Source organism: Python bivittatus, unplaced genomic scaffold, assembly GCF_059951505.1.
Source record: "Python bivittatus isolate LINGU-HERP-01145 unplaced genomic scaffold, Pbiv_v1 ctg000700_np1212, whole genome shotgun sequence".
Lineage (NCBI taxonomy): Eukaryota > Metazoa > Chordata > Lepidosauria > Squamata > Pythonidae > Python > Python bivittatus.
In genome coordinates this window covers 39,569,697-39,590,314 of record NW_028277098.1, presented here as the reverse complement: position 1 = coordinate 39,590,314, position 20,618 = coordinate 39,569,697, and the positions used below count along the sequence as shown (strand labels likewise).

The window sequence follows — 20,618 nt, the reverse complement described above, 5'->3', positions numbered from 1 at the left end:
CCATATATATTTCCCAAGAGGCATACTTAACGTGATTCAGGCATGATGATGTGGTACTTTCATGGTACTGTAACCATAGACAGAATTGGAAAGACCTTTTGGATTGAGAAATATATCACACTAAAGGAAGTAAGAATATACCTGCTGCCATAAAACTCTTAAAAGCCAAATCCATCTGCCATATGTTATAGAACTTTCAGGTATGTGCATATAATAACTTAAAACCCTTAGATGTTATCCCATCAAGATTCCTAAGAGTGCTATTCCAAATACCTTGCTGTGTTTTGAAACAGGTTGTACCCCCCTGGATCATATGGGGTCCATATATGTACCAGTTGTTATTTCTGGTGCTCAAGCTTCAGCTTTCTAGAAATTCCCTGGCTGCCACAATCCTTCTAGAGAACTTTTCTTTCTTTCTGGAAAACAAGAATTCAGAATGATCTATGCCAGTGTGGCTTCTCATATCACACTTTCCTGGCCATGGGGCTATCAAGAGCTAGAGCCATAATCTAGCAGTAGGTGTTTGATGTAGCTTTCCTAATAGAGCAGGGCAATCTGGGAAATCAATATTGGCAGGATATGTGCCACTAAAGATCTAAACTTGTTTATGATAAATATATAATATTATACAACAGTCTACTAAAAAATAAAGTTAATTGGTTAACAACTGGGGAGGGCCAACATAAAAACATGAGTTTCTAAAAGATATGAGTTTTAGAGATTTTTATAAAGTTCCTCAGTAGAATTGCTATCAGTGTAAGAACGTTGGTTCTGAAAATTATAGTTCATGGGAGTGAAAAGCTCAGCTACTTTGCCTCTATCTTGCATAACATTTTATAAACATGTTGAGGGTTGCCTATGGACACGACTGAACAGAGAGCATCATCATCAGTTGCAAAAAAGCTTGAGCACATGGCCTAAGATAAGATTGTTCAAGCCATGGGAAAGATTAATAGTATTCCTGCTCATTGTTTCAATGGAACAAAAATTCTGAACTGCAGTTTGTTAAATTGCAGCTTTTTAGGGTGCTTTGTTTAGGTCTTATAAGCTATAATCAATAAATTAGAAGTTATAACTTCATAGCCCATGATTAGCTTTTAAAAAACTCAATATTCATTTCAAACAAGTGAAATGAAAAAAGATTCAAATTGTTGAATTTGAAAAAAAAAAAGATTCAAATTGTTGGAAGTACAAGGATTGGTCCTGTAATTATACATGTAAACCACACTTTGAGGTGGGTAAATAGTGAATTATGAATATGATATTCCCAGATCAAATAGATTCTACATATGTCTCCTTTTCTTTCTGCAGATTCATAAATGATTGTCAGGGCAAACTTTTGAACCTATTTACTTCCATTAAATGAGACATTTAATAATGTTTTATAAATTGGTATGTACTGTATAACATACTCAGGAAGTAAATGTGCTTGTCAACATCTCCCTTGACTACTCTCAGGATCTCCCCAGTCTCACTTTAACATTTTTATGCTGTTTGATAATAAAGATGGAAGCTACCACCTCTATATTTGTAACTCATATAGTCACCTGAATATGTTCATCAAGAATACAATGGTGCCTGTTGGCAGCCAATTCTTTGTTGCTTACCTGTCATGGCCCCCCCCCCCAAAGTTATAAAAATGTAGGTAGAGAGCTGCTTAGGGTCCTGGAGGAAATAGCAGAAAACACATTGCCTTCTAGTAAATGGGTGTGTTTTGTGGCTGGCCACATCCACCATGGAACCATTTTGTAAATAAGTACCACTGAGGTAACTATTTGTGATAAAATCCATGATAAATTCTCAAAATTCCAAATAATAATAGTCCCAATAAGTGGTTTTTAAAAAGATTCTAATCCATGAAGTAAAATCCATGAAAAGTGGCATTTTTAGTAACTCATATAGGAACATGAGAATGATACGGAAGTAGAAATGTCTCAGTGAGTCAGGCATTTAAGCGTATTGCTGATCTAAAGTAAAATCTTTAATTGCTCATCTGGAACAAAATCTTTTCAAGCTTCTGGAGATGTTGAACAGATTTGGTTTTTTGTTTTTATTTTTGTTTGCAGCTAAGGTATTTTATATTCTTTTGTTTGTTTTATTTTTTGAGACTAAGGTGTTTTACTATTCTAAATGCAAAGTAAATGCTATGACATGGGTAAGGCTCAGTACTCAAACTTAACAGTATAAGCTATTCAGTAACTATCTATTTTACACCCTACTTTTATTGTCATTTTGTCATGGGACTTGGGTCTACATCATATCATTCCTCTACTTGGAAATTAATATTGTCAATTCAGTAGATTTTTGTAAAGATTTGAAAGTCCTACCAATGTCACAGCTAAATATTCAATACCTTAAAATTAGGATCACAGAATACAGAATTCCCTGTTTTCTATTTTTTAATTTTTAAAGGCTCACAGTATGCCTGTTCAGAGGAAGACATATCTCTGTTTTTTGGAATGTTATTTGACCAAGTATAACAGCAGTATAGACTTTTGCTTTCCTGGTCTCCTCTTCAGAAAAATAATGACTTGCTAATGAATTGGTGAAATATTATGCATGAAAGAAACACAGTAATTTTGTGTAGATCTTTTTATGTGTCTTTATGGGTGAGATCCAACAGCACAACTGAACTTCCCCATTCTCTCCTATACCCTGCAGCTCTCAGAAGTGCTATAGTACATAGTGTATTATATAGGTTCAGTGTTCAACAGTAGATGATCTGTAAGCAGGATTGGAATACCCTTCAAAATGTTTCAAAATGTGATGCTTCTACTCCTGATAAAATAGGTTTTGCAAGATTTGTCTGCTAATGTCTACATAAACTATACTATTGGTTGGATATTAAATAACTCCGCCACTTCTAAGGAAAACAAAACATTCAGAAGCTTTTGTATAAAAAAAGAAAGAGCTATTATTGCTTTGTGTAAATTATATGGTCATCAAAGCAGATAATGGAATTCTTTGTGAAAACAAAGGCTAACTCTCTTTCCCATTATTTAAGCAGTGTTTGAAAAATTATATAAACTGGAGAGTAGGGGAAAGAATGACAAAAACAGGAAGGAGGGATGGACAAAAATGTCTGAAATGCATTTGTTCTTAGGCTAAATAAGTACATTATCTTCTAAGATACATGTTAAAGACATAGAATCAGTAAAATAACTAGTTCAAGATTTATACTCTGATCTGGGAATTTAGAGGAATACACAAAATATGGGGCACTGATAAGAAATAGAGGCTGTTGAAGTCAAAAGTTCATTTAACCTAAGAGTGTGTAACTCTAGTGGAACAAGCATTACAGGTAGTCCTCAACTTATTACCACAGTTGGGACTGGAACTTCCATTGCTAAGCAGTGAGGTTGTAAGTGAGTCACACCCAATTTTATGACCTTTTTTGCCATGGTTTGTTAAGCAAATCTGGCTTCCCCCATTGGCTTTGCTTGTCAGAAGCCCCATGGGAAGGTCGCAAATAGTGATCACATGACCCCAAACATTACAACCATCATAAACACATGCTGGTTGCCAAGCACCCAAATTTTGATCAGGGACTCTGTGATGGTCGTAAGTGCAAGGACCACTGATAAGTCATTTTTTTTAGCACCACCATAACTTCAAACAGTCATTAAATGAATGGTCGTAAGTCGAGGACGACCTGTAATTTGAAGGGAAGAGGTAAGCAGTGTAACAGTATGCAAATGCCCTTTACTTCAATAAATTGTAGCACATGTGCCTTTTAGAGTAGGCAATACTGAACTACAGTATTGAGGGAACCTTTATCATTGTATGTATGTATATTTTGAGTCATCTGATTTTACTTTAATGCTATTTGGGGGCAATTGCTGGATTCCTAAGACAGTCTGATGGAAGTGATTATGACAGCCTATGCTGCAACTGAATTCTCATCCAGCATTGTTGAAAATTGCACCCAATTCTCTCTGCTCCCCAAGCTGACTTTCAGAGAGTAATTATGTAGTCACAATAATTAATTGAACCCTGCTGACCAGTAGAGTGACATGGTGCAATCAGATAACCCTAGAAGCCCTGCCAGTTAGCCCTATCGTATGTTCCTTGAGTCCATTGGAGTTGGGAGGTAAATAAATAAATAAATAGTTTACTAACAGCCTGGTTTTGTTGCATACAGAGGCAAAGCAAATACTTTAACCAACTATATATTATTTTGTATAACAAAATATAACAGCCTTGAGGACAGTCAATGTTTATTTTTAATGACATCAGAGTAGGATATGTTTAACTGAAAGAAGTCTAAAAATTTATTTCAGGGGCTTTACTAAACTATAAAAGTAGATGTTAATATATACTGAAAATAATAATAGATTATTTTTAAAAGCACTTGGTGAATGTCCAAAAGTAATCTTCAGAACAATTCCTATTATTTATATGTAAACAATAATCAAGTGTGTCATTTTCAGGCTGATTTAGGGCCTTTCCTTTCTGTCTAAATTCAACTCAAGAGAAACAGAAAGGTTATAATGTATAGAGAAGAAAAAGAAAGGCACATGAAATTCATCATTTTAAAACACTAACAGACCTAACAGATTTACAACAGATGTTAAAAACGCAGTACAAGATTTTCAAAGACTGTTGGAAAATATCAGGCAGTTCTAACACAAGCTGGTAAATGACCAGTTTTCTACCATTGGAAAAAACCTTAAGAACAGTGAAATAAACACAAGTTCTTCATAAATCAGAGGCAGAATTGTAACCCAATGAATTTAATTTTTGTGAAAAAGGAGTGTTGTATGAAGTTATGGGATAGGAATGGACTGATGACATATGCAATAAGCGTGGGGAGGAGTGGAAAAAGTTGTGATAATGAACAAGGAAAATTGAGACTTTAAACAGTAATGATTTCTGGAAAATTCAAAAAAGTACACAGAGCTTAACAAATAAAAAAAATAGAATCAGAGCACTGAAGGAGATAGCAGATCACAAGATAGTGTGAAATCTTTTTCTATATGCCTTCCTGAATAGCATGACATATTGAAATGAAATATTCTATCAGTTTCAGGACAGACTACAAGGATGTTGCTTGTTTTAATTTTGGTTGGATCCAGGCTTAGCCATCCCTAGACGTGCCATACTAAAATCAATAGGACTTAAGGTGATTATAACTATATCTGTCTCCAATTCTATTCTACCCCTTCAATTACATTTCCAGTAAGGTGTTCAAAACATTTATAACTTTCACATGCTTTATACAATCTTCAGATAGGTGCTGATCAATTTTATTGTGACTGTTTTGCATGTTTCTGTACACACTGCATTTGTATATACAAGTTAAAGGACACTAAGGGAAAATTATTTATGCCTGTGAAGTGAGTGAAGAAGAGGTCTGGAGCTGGTGTCTTTTCATTCAATCTATTTGGGTCCATCCATCCACTTCTTCTGACTTTATACTTGCTCATTTTGTATATATTGCTATTCTTGTGACACGGATGCATTCTTCTGTACATACAACTCTCCTATATAATTGAAGAAATAGGAACCACTATACTCTTAAATAATAAGATGCAATTATTTAATAAAATAAAGTCTAGAACTGATCTGCAGAAAAGGAGAAATAAGGGTGTTTTTATTTTCATCTGTGCTATCCAACTGTATGTTGTTGTTTTTAATGCTAGGAAAATTTAACTCAATTTTCCTATCTGTGCCTTGTTTATTCCTAGTAGAAAAACTGAATTAATGGCATCTGTTTCTTTCTGTTGCTCTTTTATTCTTCTGTACTGTGCCATTTTTAGATATATTGTCTATTCAAACTGGACTGTTGAATTTAAGGGCTGTTAAGTAAAAATGCTTTATTACAGATAATTTCCTGGCAGAGTTGTGGGAAGTTTGGAGCCCAGGTTGTACTTAAGGAAGGAATGCAGTGTATTTAATTCATTGTCCTTGAATTCAACAATAATTTCTTCATAGTGTAATTTAGGCTTGGATTTGTTCCACAAAGGAGGTCCCTTGTAGAAAGGACTTAGGTGTAATTCATTCTTCATTCTAAAGATGTAGAAAGTATAAGGAAATGAGGAGATTTGAGAGGATGTAAGATTCCCAACTGAGTACTCCATAAGTTATGTCAGATAATGTACTGTCTAATTGAAAAATGGGGAGCATGGGTTTACTTGTACATATTCATTAAATTATAATTTACGCTATGAATGGAAGAGTTTCATGTATGAAGCACAATTAAATACAGAACTTTCAGTATTGCTTTGCATTAAGTAAATATATAAGGTCTGTGTTAAAGCCTTCGTAGGAGAAGTCCAAGATACATACATACATATATACATTCATACATACATACATACATTATGTATGTGTGTGTGTGTGTGTGTATGAAAAAATATGATTATGCTTTACCTTTTGATCCACTTCATCCACACTTTGAGTTCGACCAGAGGTTTCAGTATAGGATTTAGAATTTGGACATACTGTATTCGTGATTCTCAGAAATATGCCATAATTTAGTTATAACTAAATGTTCTAAGGTTTTCTTTGTTTTATATTGTGTTATTATTCATATTGTTCAATTTTGCATTACTGCACTTAGCCTTTTTACTTAGAGGAAAGGCAGGACGTAAATTTAGCAAGAAAAAAACATTTTTCTATAGTGAAGTTAAGTGAAACTTTGGCTTGGTTCCCACATTGTGCTAAACCTATTGGGGTTGTTTATTTTCAGCTCACTTATTATGGCTTAGCGCTATATATTAATCAAGTTAATACAATATTCAACAAAATACTGTAGTTAAAATCCCTGTGTTAGTGTTATGCGTGAAGCAGGCCATTAAAAATGATTATTTCATTGAGCAAATATCAGACAGTTTGTGCTATATTCATGTAGCACAAATAAAAAAGTGCTAAGTTGCTGCTATATTAACTGTAATTCAAAAGTCAAGATCAGCTAAGAACTTGAGAAATGTTTATCTTTAACACTATGTTTATACTAGCTCCAATCAAGAATCAGTATGATATAAAATACTTGTATGAACCTATTACTTATTATAATGATCATCTCTAAGAGAAATGTTCATAACCTGATATATTTAAATATTGTAATATTGCATAAATGTATATCAAATTCTTCTTGTAAAATTATTTTTAATAAATTGGAAGGATTTAACATGGATAAAAGATGATGCTGTTAAAGTGCTGCACTCAATATGCCAGCAAGTTTGGAAAACGCAACAGTGGCCACGGGATTGGAAAAGGTCAGTTTACGTTCCAATTCCAAAGAAGGGCAATGCCAAAGAATGCTCAAACTATCGCACAATTGCACTCATTTCACATGCTAGCAAGGTTATGCTCAAAATCCTACAAGCTAGACTTCAGCAGTATGTGAACCGAGAACTACCGGATGTACAAGCTGGTTTTCGAAGAGGCAGGGGAACTAGAGATCAAATTGCCAACATTCACTGGATCATGGAGAAAGCACAAGAGTTCCAGAAAAACATCTACTTCTGCTTCATTGACTATGCAAAAGCCTTTGATTGTGTGGATCACAACAAACTGTGGCAAATTCTTAAAGAGATGGGGGTACCAGACCACCTTACCTGTCGCCTGAGAAATCTGTATGCGGGCCAAGAAGCAACAGTTAGAACCGGTCATGGAACAACCGATTGGTTCAAAATAGGGAAAGGAGTACGACAAGGCTGTATACTGTCACCCTGCTTATTTAACCTATATGCAGAGTACATCATGAGAAATACCAGGCTGGAAAAATCACAAGCCGGAATTAAGATTGCAGGGAGAATCATCAATAACCTCAGATATGCAGACGATACCACCCTAATGGCAGAAAGTGAAGAAGAACTAAAGAGCCTCTTGATGAGGGTGAAAGAAGAGAGTGTGAAAGCTGGCTTGAAACTCAACATTAAAAAAACTAAGATCATGGCATCTGGACCCATCAATTCCTGGCAAATAGAAGGGGTGGAAACAAGATCACCACAGATGGAGACTGCAGCCATGAAATTAAGAGACGCTTGTTCCTTGGGAGGAAAGCTATGGCAAACCTAGATAGCATATTAAAAAGCAGAGACATTACCTTGCCGACAAAGATCCGCATAGTCAAAGCTATGGTTTTTCCAGTAATAATGTATGGCTGTGAGAGGTGGACCATAAAGAAGGCTGAGCACCGAAGAATTGATGCCTTTGAACTGTGGTGCTGGAGAAGACTCTTAAGAGTCCCCTGGACTGCTAGGAGGTCAAACCAGTCAATCTTAAAGGAAATCAACCCTGACTGCTCATTGGAAGGATTGATACTGAAGCTCAAGCTCAGATACTTTGGTCACCTAATGCGAAGAGAGGACTCTTTGGAAAAGACCCTGATGCTGGGAAAGATTGAAGGCAAAAGGAGAAGAGGACGGCAGAGGATGAGATGGTTAGATAGCATCACTGAAGTAATGAGCATGAAACTGAGCAAACTCAGGGAGGCAGTGAAGGACAGGAAGGCCTGGCGCGATATGGTTCATGGGGTCACGAAGAGTCGGACATGACTTAACGACTGAACAACAACAACAAACATGGATATTAAGAAAAGTGAAAGTAGTAATGTATGTTTAGCCACATTCAATAGGAAACTGACATTGTAAAGTATTTATAGATTTATACATACTTGATTCTGAATTGTCTTGTGGATTTTAAATATAGCCAATTATATCTTTGAACCATTCACTACCGTACCAATTTCATTTTTTTATCCTGCTACAACAGCTTTTTTTTTACATAAATTGAAATATTGCATATCTATGTGATACTTTTTAGCAGTACAGTTCCTATGATACTTTTTAATGTTGACAACAGAGTAGTTTAACAACAGTTCATAATATCATCATTTAATAGGGAAATGGTAGTATATAAACATGGAAAGTGTTTTCCCTTGTATAAGTATTTCTAAATATGAATCCATTTGAAATATGAATATTGACTCATTTATTAGCATATCATGATTAATTGCTGGCTGATCAAACAAAATATACAGAAATATTTTTTTAATAGAATAATTATTTTGAATTGATAAGATAAATTTCTATTTGGATTTCCCACAAAATAGCAACTTATCTTTCAGGTTCAAGATTAAGAGAGATTTTATTGGAAATAACTATTTGATACCATGCAAACTGAATATATATCCTGATTATTTAGATTAGCGTGGGCAATACCAAACATTCATTTCTTCATATTTTGTTTCATGTTTATACACCAGATTATTTTGAAAGCTTATCTGTAAAACAGCCAGTAATTTTACCGAAACATCAAAATAAAGTTTAGGAGAAAAGTAAAATAATCACAAAATGGCAAAGACATAGAGAAAAATGGTAAATTATTTCCCACCATATCCTTGACAGTTTGCATGCAGAACATGATTGTGCTTCCAGCTGGAATAGAAGTAATAGCTAGTTAAGAACTTGTATTTTCAGTTTTAAAATATAGTAGTTTTGAGCACTGATGGAAGTTTTTGATTTGAAAGGACATGTCTTGATTCCACTGACTAAATAGGATACCTGAACTCTAAAATGAAATGGATATTCTGACTTGTAGATTTATTGAGTGCTTATTTTAATGGAAAGTCATTAAAAATGAGTGGGATATATTCTCTCAAGGAGTAAAATTAAACCATGGTATTGTCCATTGCGTTCTTTCAATGTATCTTTCAAGATGGTCCTCAAACATGCTGTAGTCTGTGTCGACTACATGTTAAGGCTAAGGAAGGGTTGCTGTCTCCTGGCTCTGTTGATAGAACCTCTGTTGATATCAGCAACAATTAATTGGATTCTGTTCATTAGTTTGAATAATCCTCCTTGCCTTTATGGTATAGGTGAGCGCAAGATAGTTATACAGTATTTTTTGAGTTGTAGCGCTTGGAGTGATCTTGTGAATGGCTGCTTAACTTCTAAGGAGCATCATTAACACCTATGCACTAGGTTCTGCCTGCACTAAAAAAGCCTTCTCTGTAATTAATAAGGGAAATAATATGTTGCTAGTGCCTTTTCCCCCTTGCCTTCCTTTATCTCATGTTATGTCCAGTCGTATACAAAGCTGAGTGACTTCTATGAGGAAAAGCAGAAAAAACACCTGAAGACCATGTTCTGGGCTTCCTGGAGGCTGGGAAATGGGTTGCCCGCAAGCTGCATAGAGGCCAAGAGGTAAAGTCTCTCTCAAATTGAGCTTAGCTCTTGAGAACTCCATGTCCATGTATTTTTTTTGGTGGACATAAATGGTGGCCAAAAATGGCCACCTTCTAGGAATGTTTTGTCTGTTTTAAACTTCCCAATAGAGAATATAGCCCTTGAATTTCTTAATGGTCTCATTTCCAAGTATCAAACAGGTCCAATTCTGCCTAGACCTGCTGACTGCAGTGAACCATAGGGTTGTAGCATTTTCTTTAAAAGATTAATTTTACTGCTGTTTCAAATACACTGCAGGAGAACTAGATACCGATTAGCTCATCCTTTGAGCAGAGGCATCATTGTGGAATCACAGAGGTCAAGCACTGCTTCCAAACTAACACAGAGTCTTTGTGTAGAAAAGCCTTTAGTTTTGTATTTTGAATGTCTTGTGCTACAGCATTATCTGTAATTTAATTTAATAGTTTCTCTTGTGTCAGACTGTACTTTACTGTTTCTATAGAAACTTTAACTATTTGCAGATAACATTGTATTGCTAACATAATCTCCAGATGGAATGGGAGACTAACCCTAATCTGCCTGCCTGCCTTCCTAATGTTTGTATGGCTGCCCATCTTAAAACACAACTCTTGGTGGCTCACAATAACAATAAAATCCAGAACGATAAAAACCCTGTCCTGGATCAGAGTTCAAGGTACAAGAGGACTGGATTCACAGGCTTGAAAATAATAGGCATTGTTTCCAGCAACAAGTTATAGTTAAAAAGAGAGCTTTATATTAGAAACTGTAGCTCTCCTGTCCTCACTTAGCTGGTGCTCATTATACCTGATTTAGATTCAGGGCCATCCGAGCATGCTAGACTACTCTCAAGTAGAATTTCATTCCCAAAATGCTCTCCCTTTCAAGTGAGCACATCAGCAAATCTCTACTTTCTGATACTGAACCTGGCAACCCAGTATTGCTGAATATATAGGCTGGGTGAGATGAGAGTCCTGAGAAGTTAGTGGAGGTTGATTCTGGTTTTGTAATGGTATGTGGGAAAGTCCTGGGGGGACGGGGCAAAGAGACGCTGTCTAGGGAATGGTCAGATAAGAGAGAGCCCACAGCTGGATAGGGGGTGGACCAAGAGGCTCAGAAGGGACCCTCCCTAATTTCTTGGGCTGTAAAGGAGACGGCAGGAGATTTGTACTTTCAGTCTTGAAAGATGTAGCTTTACAATAAAGTAGAATTAGCTTATCTGCTTGTGTTTCCTGTCTGGTCTACCTGGTAAGGCTGACAGGTTCACATCTTGTATTATGGCCTGTCTGGTGGTGCAGTGAGTTTACTGTAGCTATTTTCTTCCTCCGAGGAATCATTTCTCCAATGATGTCATGGCAGATGCCGATACAGTGCATCATTCTGTGGTCTCGTATCATTCCTTAAATTGATATATTGCTTATTCTTGAAGTATTCATTGATGCTTCATCCAAGCAAAACTTTGGCAGAAATTTAGATTGCTTAAAAAATGCTGTGGTATGGAATGTTCTTGTTCAGGGCGCAGCCAGTCAACCATGTCATCTTTTAAATCCTGTTCTTCTCCCTCTGCAACAGAGCATAGCATTCTGTGGTTGTTAAGCTTGCTGTGTTCTCTTTGGTATGTTTTTTATTTTTCACCATTATTCTGCTGTTAAATTTGTTTTCCTAAAAATTGTTTTGGCATTTCTGCTGACTCTGGAATTTTTTTCTCTTCAATAAGAATAATACCTGTTTAACCACAGTTAAGAACTAATACTTAGAGAATGCGGGTTTTATTCATATACTGCACACTTCCTATTGAGTTGGTCATCAGAACAGTGAGATAACCCTTCAAATGAGATTGGTTAAAATACCACAGTTCTCCATGTGCTAACCTTCTTTGAGTAAATATAGCAGACTGGTTATGTTGCATAGAATATGCTTTCCTATTCATACTATACCTTTCTCTCTCTCTATTTTTAGAGAAAATCAGACAAAGATATGCAGATCTGCCTGGAGAATTGCACATTATTGAACTTGAAAAAGATAAAAATGGACTTGGACTCAGCCTTGCAGGCAACAAGGATAGGTCTCGCATGAGCATTTTTGTTGTGGGTATTAGTCCAGATGGTCCTGCAGGAAAAGATGGAAGAATGCATATTGGAGATGAACTTTTAGAGGTAATTTTTTAAAAAGTTTGATTATATAAAGCTAATCAAATGGTTTACTGTTCAGTGCAAAACAATTGTTTAAGAGAACTGTCAACAAATATTAATGAGGGAAATTGCTATATGATAGGGAAATTATAAACAGGTGACCTTCTATTTGTTTCTTTTCTCCAAAAAACAGATCAGTTTTTATGTCTCAACCTAAGCCATCTTCAGAGTGATTCCTAATGCTTTCAGGCAAGGATTTTATTATCTGAATACCTTGCCCAGTTTTGTGGTGCTTGGAGCCATCTATCTGGAAGCATTCTCTGTCCCATGAAACAATCTCATTTATATATGTGGAGTGTGGCAGTCCCGTTTAGTGAATATCTTTTATTTGGGATAATTGTTCTATATACATTTTTCCTTCTCTTGGTTGAGTATTAAAAGACTACAGATGCATTCTGTGCTCAGTTGTTTTAGAGCAATCCATATTAGAACTTACTAGAACTTGCTTCTGGGTAGTCTTATAAAAACATTAAATTGTTAGCTAAGTTAGTGTTTGCACAGCTAGCTCGGGAAGCAGATACTGCAGGCTTAAGAAGAAAGTGTTGTCCCAAGATTTATTTTAAATTCAGACTCAGTGATCAGAGACAGAAACACCTACTCTAGGAGCCCTGTTGTTTAGAGAGACTTCAGAAGGCAAGCTTACAATAAGAATTGTAGGATAGTGTACACTAACAATACAAATACAATACAAATACAAAATACTTCAATGACCAAGTATAAAATATATACAAGGAATTTGTCTTCAGTGACGAACAGCAAGATCAACAGTGCATTTGGATAGCAACAGAAAAATAATAAACAATAACACTACACAGTAAAATAACTTTTTCAAAGGAAGAAGCCACTGTCCAGCACATATCGAGTCATGTAGTGTTTAACAGAGCAATGGCACAAGGGAAAAAACTATTCTGATATCTAGATGTTTTAACATTTGGTGCTTTATAGCGCCGTCCTGAAGGAAGAAGTTGGAACAGTTTATATCCAGGATGGGAAGAGGTATCTGCAGGTATCCTCTCTGCCCTCCTTTTGACCCTCACAATATACAGTTCTTCTATAGAAGGCAGGCGGGTTGCAATTATCCTTTCTGCAGACTTAACTATCCGTTGGAGTCTGAGTCTGTCCTGTTTGGTTGCGGAATCAAACCAGACAGTTATAGAGGAACAGATAACAGATTCAATGATTCCCCTGTAAAACTGTACCAAGAGCTCCTGGGATAATTTAAACTTCCTAAGTTGCTGCAGGAAGAACATCCTTTGCTGTGCCTTTTTAATGATGGCTGTAATGTTAAGCATCCATTTCAGGTCTTGGGAAAGTATAGAACCCAGGAACTTGAAGGACTCTACCACTGATACTGGGCTGTCAAGTATGGTAAGGGGAGGAGTATTAGAAGGATTCTTCCTAAAGTCCACAATCATCTCCATGGTTTTAAGTGTATTAAATTCCAAGTTGTTATGACCACACCACAAGACCAGTTGTTGAACCTCCCATCTATATGCTGACTCATTTCCATTTCGAATTAGACCAATAACGGTTGTATCATCTGCATATTTCAAGATTTTAACAGAAGAGTCTTTTGAAATGCAGTCATTGGTATAAAGGGAGAAAAGCAGCGGGGAAAGCACGCATCCCTGAGGGGCACCTGTACTGGTTAACCGGGTACTGGATGTAGTTTTGCCTAACCTCACATGTTGTTTCCTACCTGTTTGAAGACTGATTATCCGCCTACAGGTATGGTCAGGCACAGTAAGCTGGATCAGTTTGTTGTAAAGAATTTCTGGCATAATAGTATTAAATGCTGAGCTGAAGTCCACAAAAAGAACTCGTGCGTAAAACTCCAGAAATTCAAGGTGTTGCAGAATATAGTGCAAGTGACTAATTAGTGCAAGTGATTAGTGGTGACTAATCCAAAAAGTACATGGGTAAGAACATACAAAGCTGCCTTATATCTTGTCAGATTTTTCATAGACATAGTCTGTATTCTCAGTAGTTCTCCATTTTTTTGCAGCCTTGCTATTTTACTTTCTACAAAACAAAATCCTGTATGCATCTCCTGAGCTCTGATGCTTCCATACATTTCAGCAACCAATTCATTATTGTAGAGATAGGCGAGCTATTATTCTCTCTCATTTTCAATTCCTCCTCTGCCGTGTGGGGACAATACTAGCCTGCTTCATAGGGCTGACAAGCATTAATAAGATAAATATGAAGGTTCTTGGAGAGTACTGGCTGAAAAAAGATTAAAATAATGTGTTTTATTTTAGAGTGCTCTTTCTCCCAGCAGAGAAAGAATTTAGACTCAGAGAAGCACTTAACATTTACAGAAACTTCACATTTTAGAAGAACTTGCTTTCAGTGTAACTTCAACTATGGGACATCCTGTCAGGTTCAGCCCAAGAACCACAGTGTGACAAATCCAGGAACAGTTCAGTTACTTGATTAGCTTACACCTATTAGACAGAATCTCGCCAGACTAACTCTGATCCCCAATGGCAGCAACTAAACACTCCAAATTCCTTAGGGTGGTGCTAGTCTCCTTCCCTTCACTTTCACACGCTCTGGCTGAGGGCTGAGGAGATGCTTGAGATTCCTCTCCCCCTCCCTATGACCTTGGACCTCCTCGCTCATGTCTTCCGTCACACATGCAGAGCAATCATATAGAACTGCCTTCCCCGCATGTATCGTAACCTTCTCATGGTACCTCCCACATATGTTGGTCAGGTTGCCTACAATTAATGGGAGCTGATGGATAATGAGAGCTGAAGTAGGTCTAATGTATCTTGACAACTACCAGACAGCAGCAAAAAGATACTAAAAATTGGATTTCTGCAGCTCGGATCTGGTAGTCCTACCCTGAAGTCCAAAAGTTCTGGAGACCAACAGGTTAGAGAAGATAGACATAGCCAAGTATGTCAAGACACATTCCATTGACTACTGGATAATTCAGTCTATTTCAGTTCTTCAGAAACTGAGGAGAAATAGCTTCCATGAGAGAGCAGTTATCTGTGCTATAGGTACTGTATGTGTGGATAGCTGTGGTGTCATCCCCATTTGTTAATTTTTTTGATGTCCAAATCCTTGTTTATATTTCCTTAGGCCTTTATGATGAATTGGGGAGAGTAAGAACTCAGACTGACCATGCCAAAAACCTGTCTAGTGCAGCTAATCGTGCTAGAGACTGGTCAGAGACCAGGTCAGAAACTGATGACTGCAAACATGTCCATGTGGTTCATGTAGTCTTGGAGAGTTTTGTCTAAATCATCTGTCATATCAGGGAAGCTTGATTTCGCAACTCAGTTGCTTTTTTAAAAAAATGTTTTGAACTTTCTGCCCAAAACCAAAACAATATTAAAATGACCTATCTTGTGCTGCAAGCAAGCAAAGATATACAATACACAGGATATTGACAAAGTCTTTCATTCACATTGATTGATCTTCACTTGGGAGAGGTAGGATGCAGTGTTGTGGGACCACCAGCATATCTAATCCACTTTCTCCAATGAAATTCCCTGAGATAGAAATTGCTGGTTGTGTTTCTGCATTAGTTGAATTTTAGCTTGTGGGTTATAATGATAACTGGCCACAATAATTTATTGCAAACTATTATTCTTTCATAGGAGAAGTATTAAATAAGATGTCACCCCAGAAATGATTTTGTCCATACTCTTCTGTTTCTGAGTACCGTAATGAAGTAATTAAATCAAACTGCTTTATAAACCAGTTAATTATATATGGTTTATTTACAAAGCTTTTATAAGATTAATTTTATGTGGCAGAATATTAATTCTTTCTAGGTTTTCGCCAGAGGTTGAAAGTAACATTAATGAAATGTAAACATTCTTGGAAAAATAAGTCAAGAAAATAATCAGAAATCATGAGTTAACCTCAAGTGCCCAGCTTAAGCTAAGTAGTTTTAGAAAAGGAAAGCCAACAATTCTGTAGGAAATAATTTCTCAGACTAATAGACCTTTCTTCAGGAACACAGCCATAATATCCTCTTCCTTAAATTTCACCTATTAGTTTTCATTATCTAATGTGCCACATCCACCTTCAGTGAAATATTTATGATGCCATCTGCTCTAAAATTGTTGCTTACAATTGGAACTGTCTGGGTTAAATAATGTTTTTAATCTTTGTTCATAATTTAGCCACTCTGTTTCATTCATTTATCTTCTTTCCTGTTGAACTTTGCTATTTCTTCTTCCTATTTACCTGTGTTTCATTTACAATAATGATTCTAAATCAGCAGATTTTAGTATTAGAGTAAGCAATAGTTCATTCTTCCACAAAGCCTACAAGAAATGTCAAACTACTTGGACTTTTATTTTTTTAGAGGAAACCACAACCTGCTTTGTGTGTGTGTGCATATGTATTAGGGACACATATTCAGAGTTTGTAAAATTAGTAACAAAATAGGTTTGCATCCTGCAAATAGAGATCGAACTTACTGACTTTTCCTGGAAGCATTATTTGGTTAACTCTACATCTGAGGCCCCTTGCAGCTGTTTAGTGCTGCCAAACTGTTTGGCTGTTGAAAATTAATGGCATGTTTTGCTTATACCCTTGGTGTAGGTACATGGCAGAATTTCACTGAAAGGATTTTCGCTTACATTTAAAAATGTACAACGCAGAGATTAGCAAGAAGTCTTTAAAAGGCAGTCTCCTTTCTCTATAAAAACATGTCCTACTCAAAGAACAATGATTTTTTTCTTTGCCATGTCAGTCAAAGGAGCTGATGGAATAGCAATGTGAACTGAAGTAGCTTCCTCTAGTGTAACCAGCTGCATTAGCTGAAATATGAAGAAGGGGACTCAAGAAGCCTTCCTGTCCATTGCACCGGAAGCTTGGCAGATATGAAAAGGTCACACACAAAGATCTGTTTCTCTGTCAGAGAGATTACCTACAAGAGGCTCCCTCTGTTGCAGAAGCAGAATTACCTGGTGTTGCAGACCCAGACTTCTCTTCCATAATTCTTCCGAGAAGCTGGGGATTTAGTGAGGAGGTACTTTGGGGAGAAGGCAAGGTTCTACCCCCACTAAACTAAAGTCATCCAGCCTCCAGGAGATACACTAATAGGCAATCCAATCCTCACCCTAAAAAAAAAAATTTTTTTTTTAGCCTTGCTGTAATTTGAGCCAAATGAACATACATGCAGGCCATGATGCTATGTTATATAAAGGAAATTAAAAGAGTAACTAAATAGTAAACAAAAGAAAAAGAAGCCAAGGGATTAAGAAGAAAAAAAGGAAGTCTAACCATCTAGTTTATACCAGCAACTTTCACTGTAACTTGCAACCCAACTTTGCTTCCACCAAATCCATACACTACTTCATACATTACCTTTTGTTTTTTAAACTTCTTGCCTTTCCCTTTTTATAGATCTCATCAACTCCACTCAAACAGTACTTTTAAGTATTTAATTTTGGTTCTGAAAGCAGAATTACCTTTACAAAAATATATACAATGTATCCAGTAATTAATTTTATGTGACTCCCCACTAACTTTCATCAATAATTTATTTTTAAATTACAGCCCAATTCAGTATTTTAATACACTTTCCCAGTGCTACTAACTGTAGAAAATAACATTATTATTTGATTTTCTAGCTTTCTGACTTCTGTGCACAGAAAATTATTTTTCCAACTTTTAGAGTACTTTTTTTAATTGTGCTGTTACTAAAGAAACTTCATTGTGTAAGTCTCTATTCCTAGATTTCTTATTCCCTATGTATAAAGTTGTCTTTATAACAACTAGCATTCCAATACATTTATTAATCATGATGGTGTCATGAGATGCATAAAATGTGCATACACACGCACATCCTTTCACAGGAATAAGGCCCATTAAATCAATCATTGTGTGCGCTCGCTCTCTCTCTCTCTTAGAAATTTAATTTTACTAAAAGTAAGTATAGATTTTTTTTTTTAAATTGCTAGCATGCCCATGAGTGTTTTTAAAGAAAACACATAAAAGTTATATCTTGCTTTACATGGAATTTTGCCATGATTTCAGATTTCCAAGCAAATGCCCTGAAAGAGATTAGCATTAACTATTTTTTTGCCTTTCATGTATTTGTATGTGTTGTCTTAGTAAAACTACTGGTGTGCTTAAATCTCTTCTGTAATACTGATCTGTGATTTTTGAAAGGAAAATGATAAAGTAACTCCAATGTGGCTTAACTTGATAATAGGTTCCTGGATTTGAAATGTATATCTCCTTTATTCTATAGTGTTTCTCATACATTCAGTAATATTGTCTGAAGTGGTCTATGCCCTAAATTATGTTGATACAATCAATTTTATTCCAAAAATTATAGCAATGACATAATTATTGCCTGTTGATAACCAGCATTATTCACACGATTAGCTAATGCAATGGTTTAAAAAACAAAAAACAGAAAAGTCCTATTTTTCAAGGAAGAAATCACAGTCCCCTTATCCATCCTGCCCTTTTGCTTCTCTTTATTTTTGCTTGTAACTCAAAATAAGATTTAGAGAAAGGGAGGGTGGCTAAGCAATGCTGTAATAAAATTACAAAGTGATGCTGGACCTTTTGTTTCTTTTTAATTGGTAATTGTGTTAAATGTTCTTTATAAAACAGATAAATAACCAGATTTTATATGGGAGAAGTCACCAGAATGCTTCTGCAATAATTAAGACGGCACCATCAAAGGTCAAACTGGTATTTATACGGTAAGAATGATAGTCATTAACAGTTGGGCTGATGAGGTCAGGAAGTAACGGCCTGAACTAGGAAGTGAGAAATAAAAGATTCAGTGTTCTAATAAAACTGAAAGTTGCTAACATGTCTAGTCAAGGGCAAAATATAATGTGTTCATAGGCCATGGATATCCAGGTTAGTTCCTGTCAGGTGCAGGAGAGAGCTTGCATCAAGGGTTCTCAGAAAAAGCTTCTGGGATGCAGAAATAAGCAAACAACTGGTTTTCCCCTCTCTATTTTTGAAAAGAGAAAGAAACTGTTTAGAAACTATTAAGAAAGTGTTAAATTGCTTGTGGGTAGTTTCTGGATAATTTAAGGTGCTGCTATTGATCTATAAAGCCATTCAAGGCTTAGCTGCTGAATATCCACAGGACCACCTTCTCCAGAATCTTCACCTTCTCCAGAATTGGCTCGGCTCGGCTCGTAAGGAGCAGCTGCTGATGGTCCCACTCTTCTGGGAAGTGAAGGGGCCCATGGTGAGGTGCAGTGGCAACACAACTCTGGAATAACCTCCTCTTGGAGATCGGGCTAGCCATATCCCTGGTGGTCTGGTGCTAAAAACCAAATCATTCTGGAGGGTATTATCTTTATTTAATACATTGTGCCATTTTTTGATTTTATTTATTTATTTACTTTTATTTTTATTGTCATTTACATTGTTATTTTACCATATTTGTTTCAATTGTTACATGTTGTATACTTTGTAATTGGTTGACTGAGGCAGGGAATAATTTCAATAACGAAATAAATACAGACACATGCACATAACCTGTTTATCCATTCTGATGTGACCCACCTGAACAACAGTGCAAAGAGGGTTTTGAATCAATTTCCAGTTATTTGCCTGGCTGGTTGTGCTGAGGACTAGAAAGGGCAATATCAAAAGGAATACATGAATGCTTCAACTCCACTGAGAAAAGGAATTTATTAAATTGGGTATTAATTTAGATAGGTTTGTCAATTGCATCTATTACATGCTCAGATGCTATCTGTGTGTGATTTTTTTTGTAAGTTAACACTGGTTATTTTTAAGGAATTGATACTATTTTTAATTCTATGCCATTGATATTTACTGTGGATGTTTTATTTTATATATTATGAACATTTTAATTGTGTATTTTCTTGCTTGCTAACCACTTGGAATCTTGCCTATTGGGGCAGTGCATAGATCTGATAAATCAGTAAATAAATAAAGTGAATATTCTGGTAAATCTTTAGGAATGTTCAGCCCCACTTTTCTACTCAATTGGGCTGTAATGAATTCAGGAAAGGACCTGGAAGAGCTGTCACTTTGCACATTCATACCTTCAGGTGGGTAGGAAACTGTGCATAAGTGAATCTTCTGTTTACACATACAAATTGAGCAATAGGAATAGCACAAATCATTCAAGCCAGCTCCACTTCCCAGTTCAATCAGACTTGAAGGCCAAGAAAAGCTTTAAACAAAGGGTTTTGGATATGGCTGCCCAAGAGGATATAGCATTTTTTAAACATCTCAAGTCCTTGAAATGGCTGGCCCAACACAAATCAGTCTTCCAATTAGAAAAGTACTTAAC

The 20,618-nt window shown here is 36.1% G+C and overlaps 1 protein-coding gene across 2 annotated transcripts in view; it reads left to right on the top strand.

Annotated features, from left to right (window-relative positions):
* PATJ (PATJ crumbs cell polarity complex component) overlaps positions 1–20,618 on the top strand; it is a 154,657-nt gene that overhangs the window by 86,476 nt on the left and 47,563 nt on the right. For both annotated transcript variants that reach the window (XM_088154302.1, XM_088154301.1), the window contains exons 29-30: positions 12,114–12,310; positions 18,944–19,035. In XM_088154302.1, the coding sequence (XP_088010428.1) occupies positions 12,114–12,310; positions 18,944–19,035 (289 nt within the window). The remainder of the gene's footprint in view (positions 1–12,113; positions 12,311–18,943; positions 19,036–20,618) is intronic.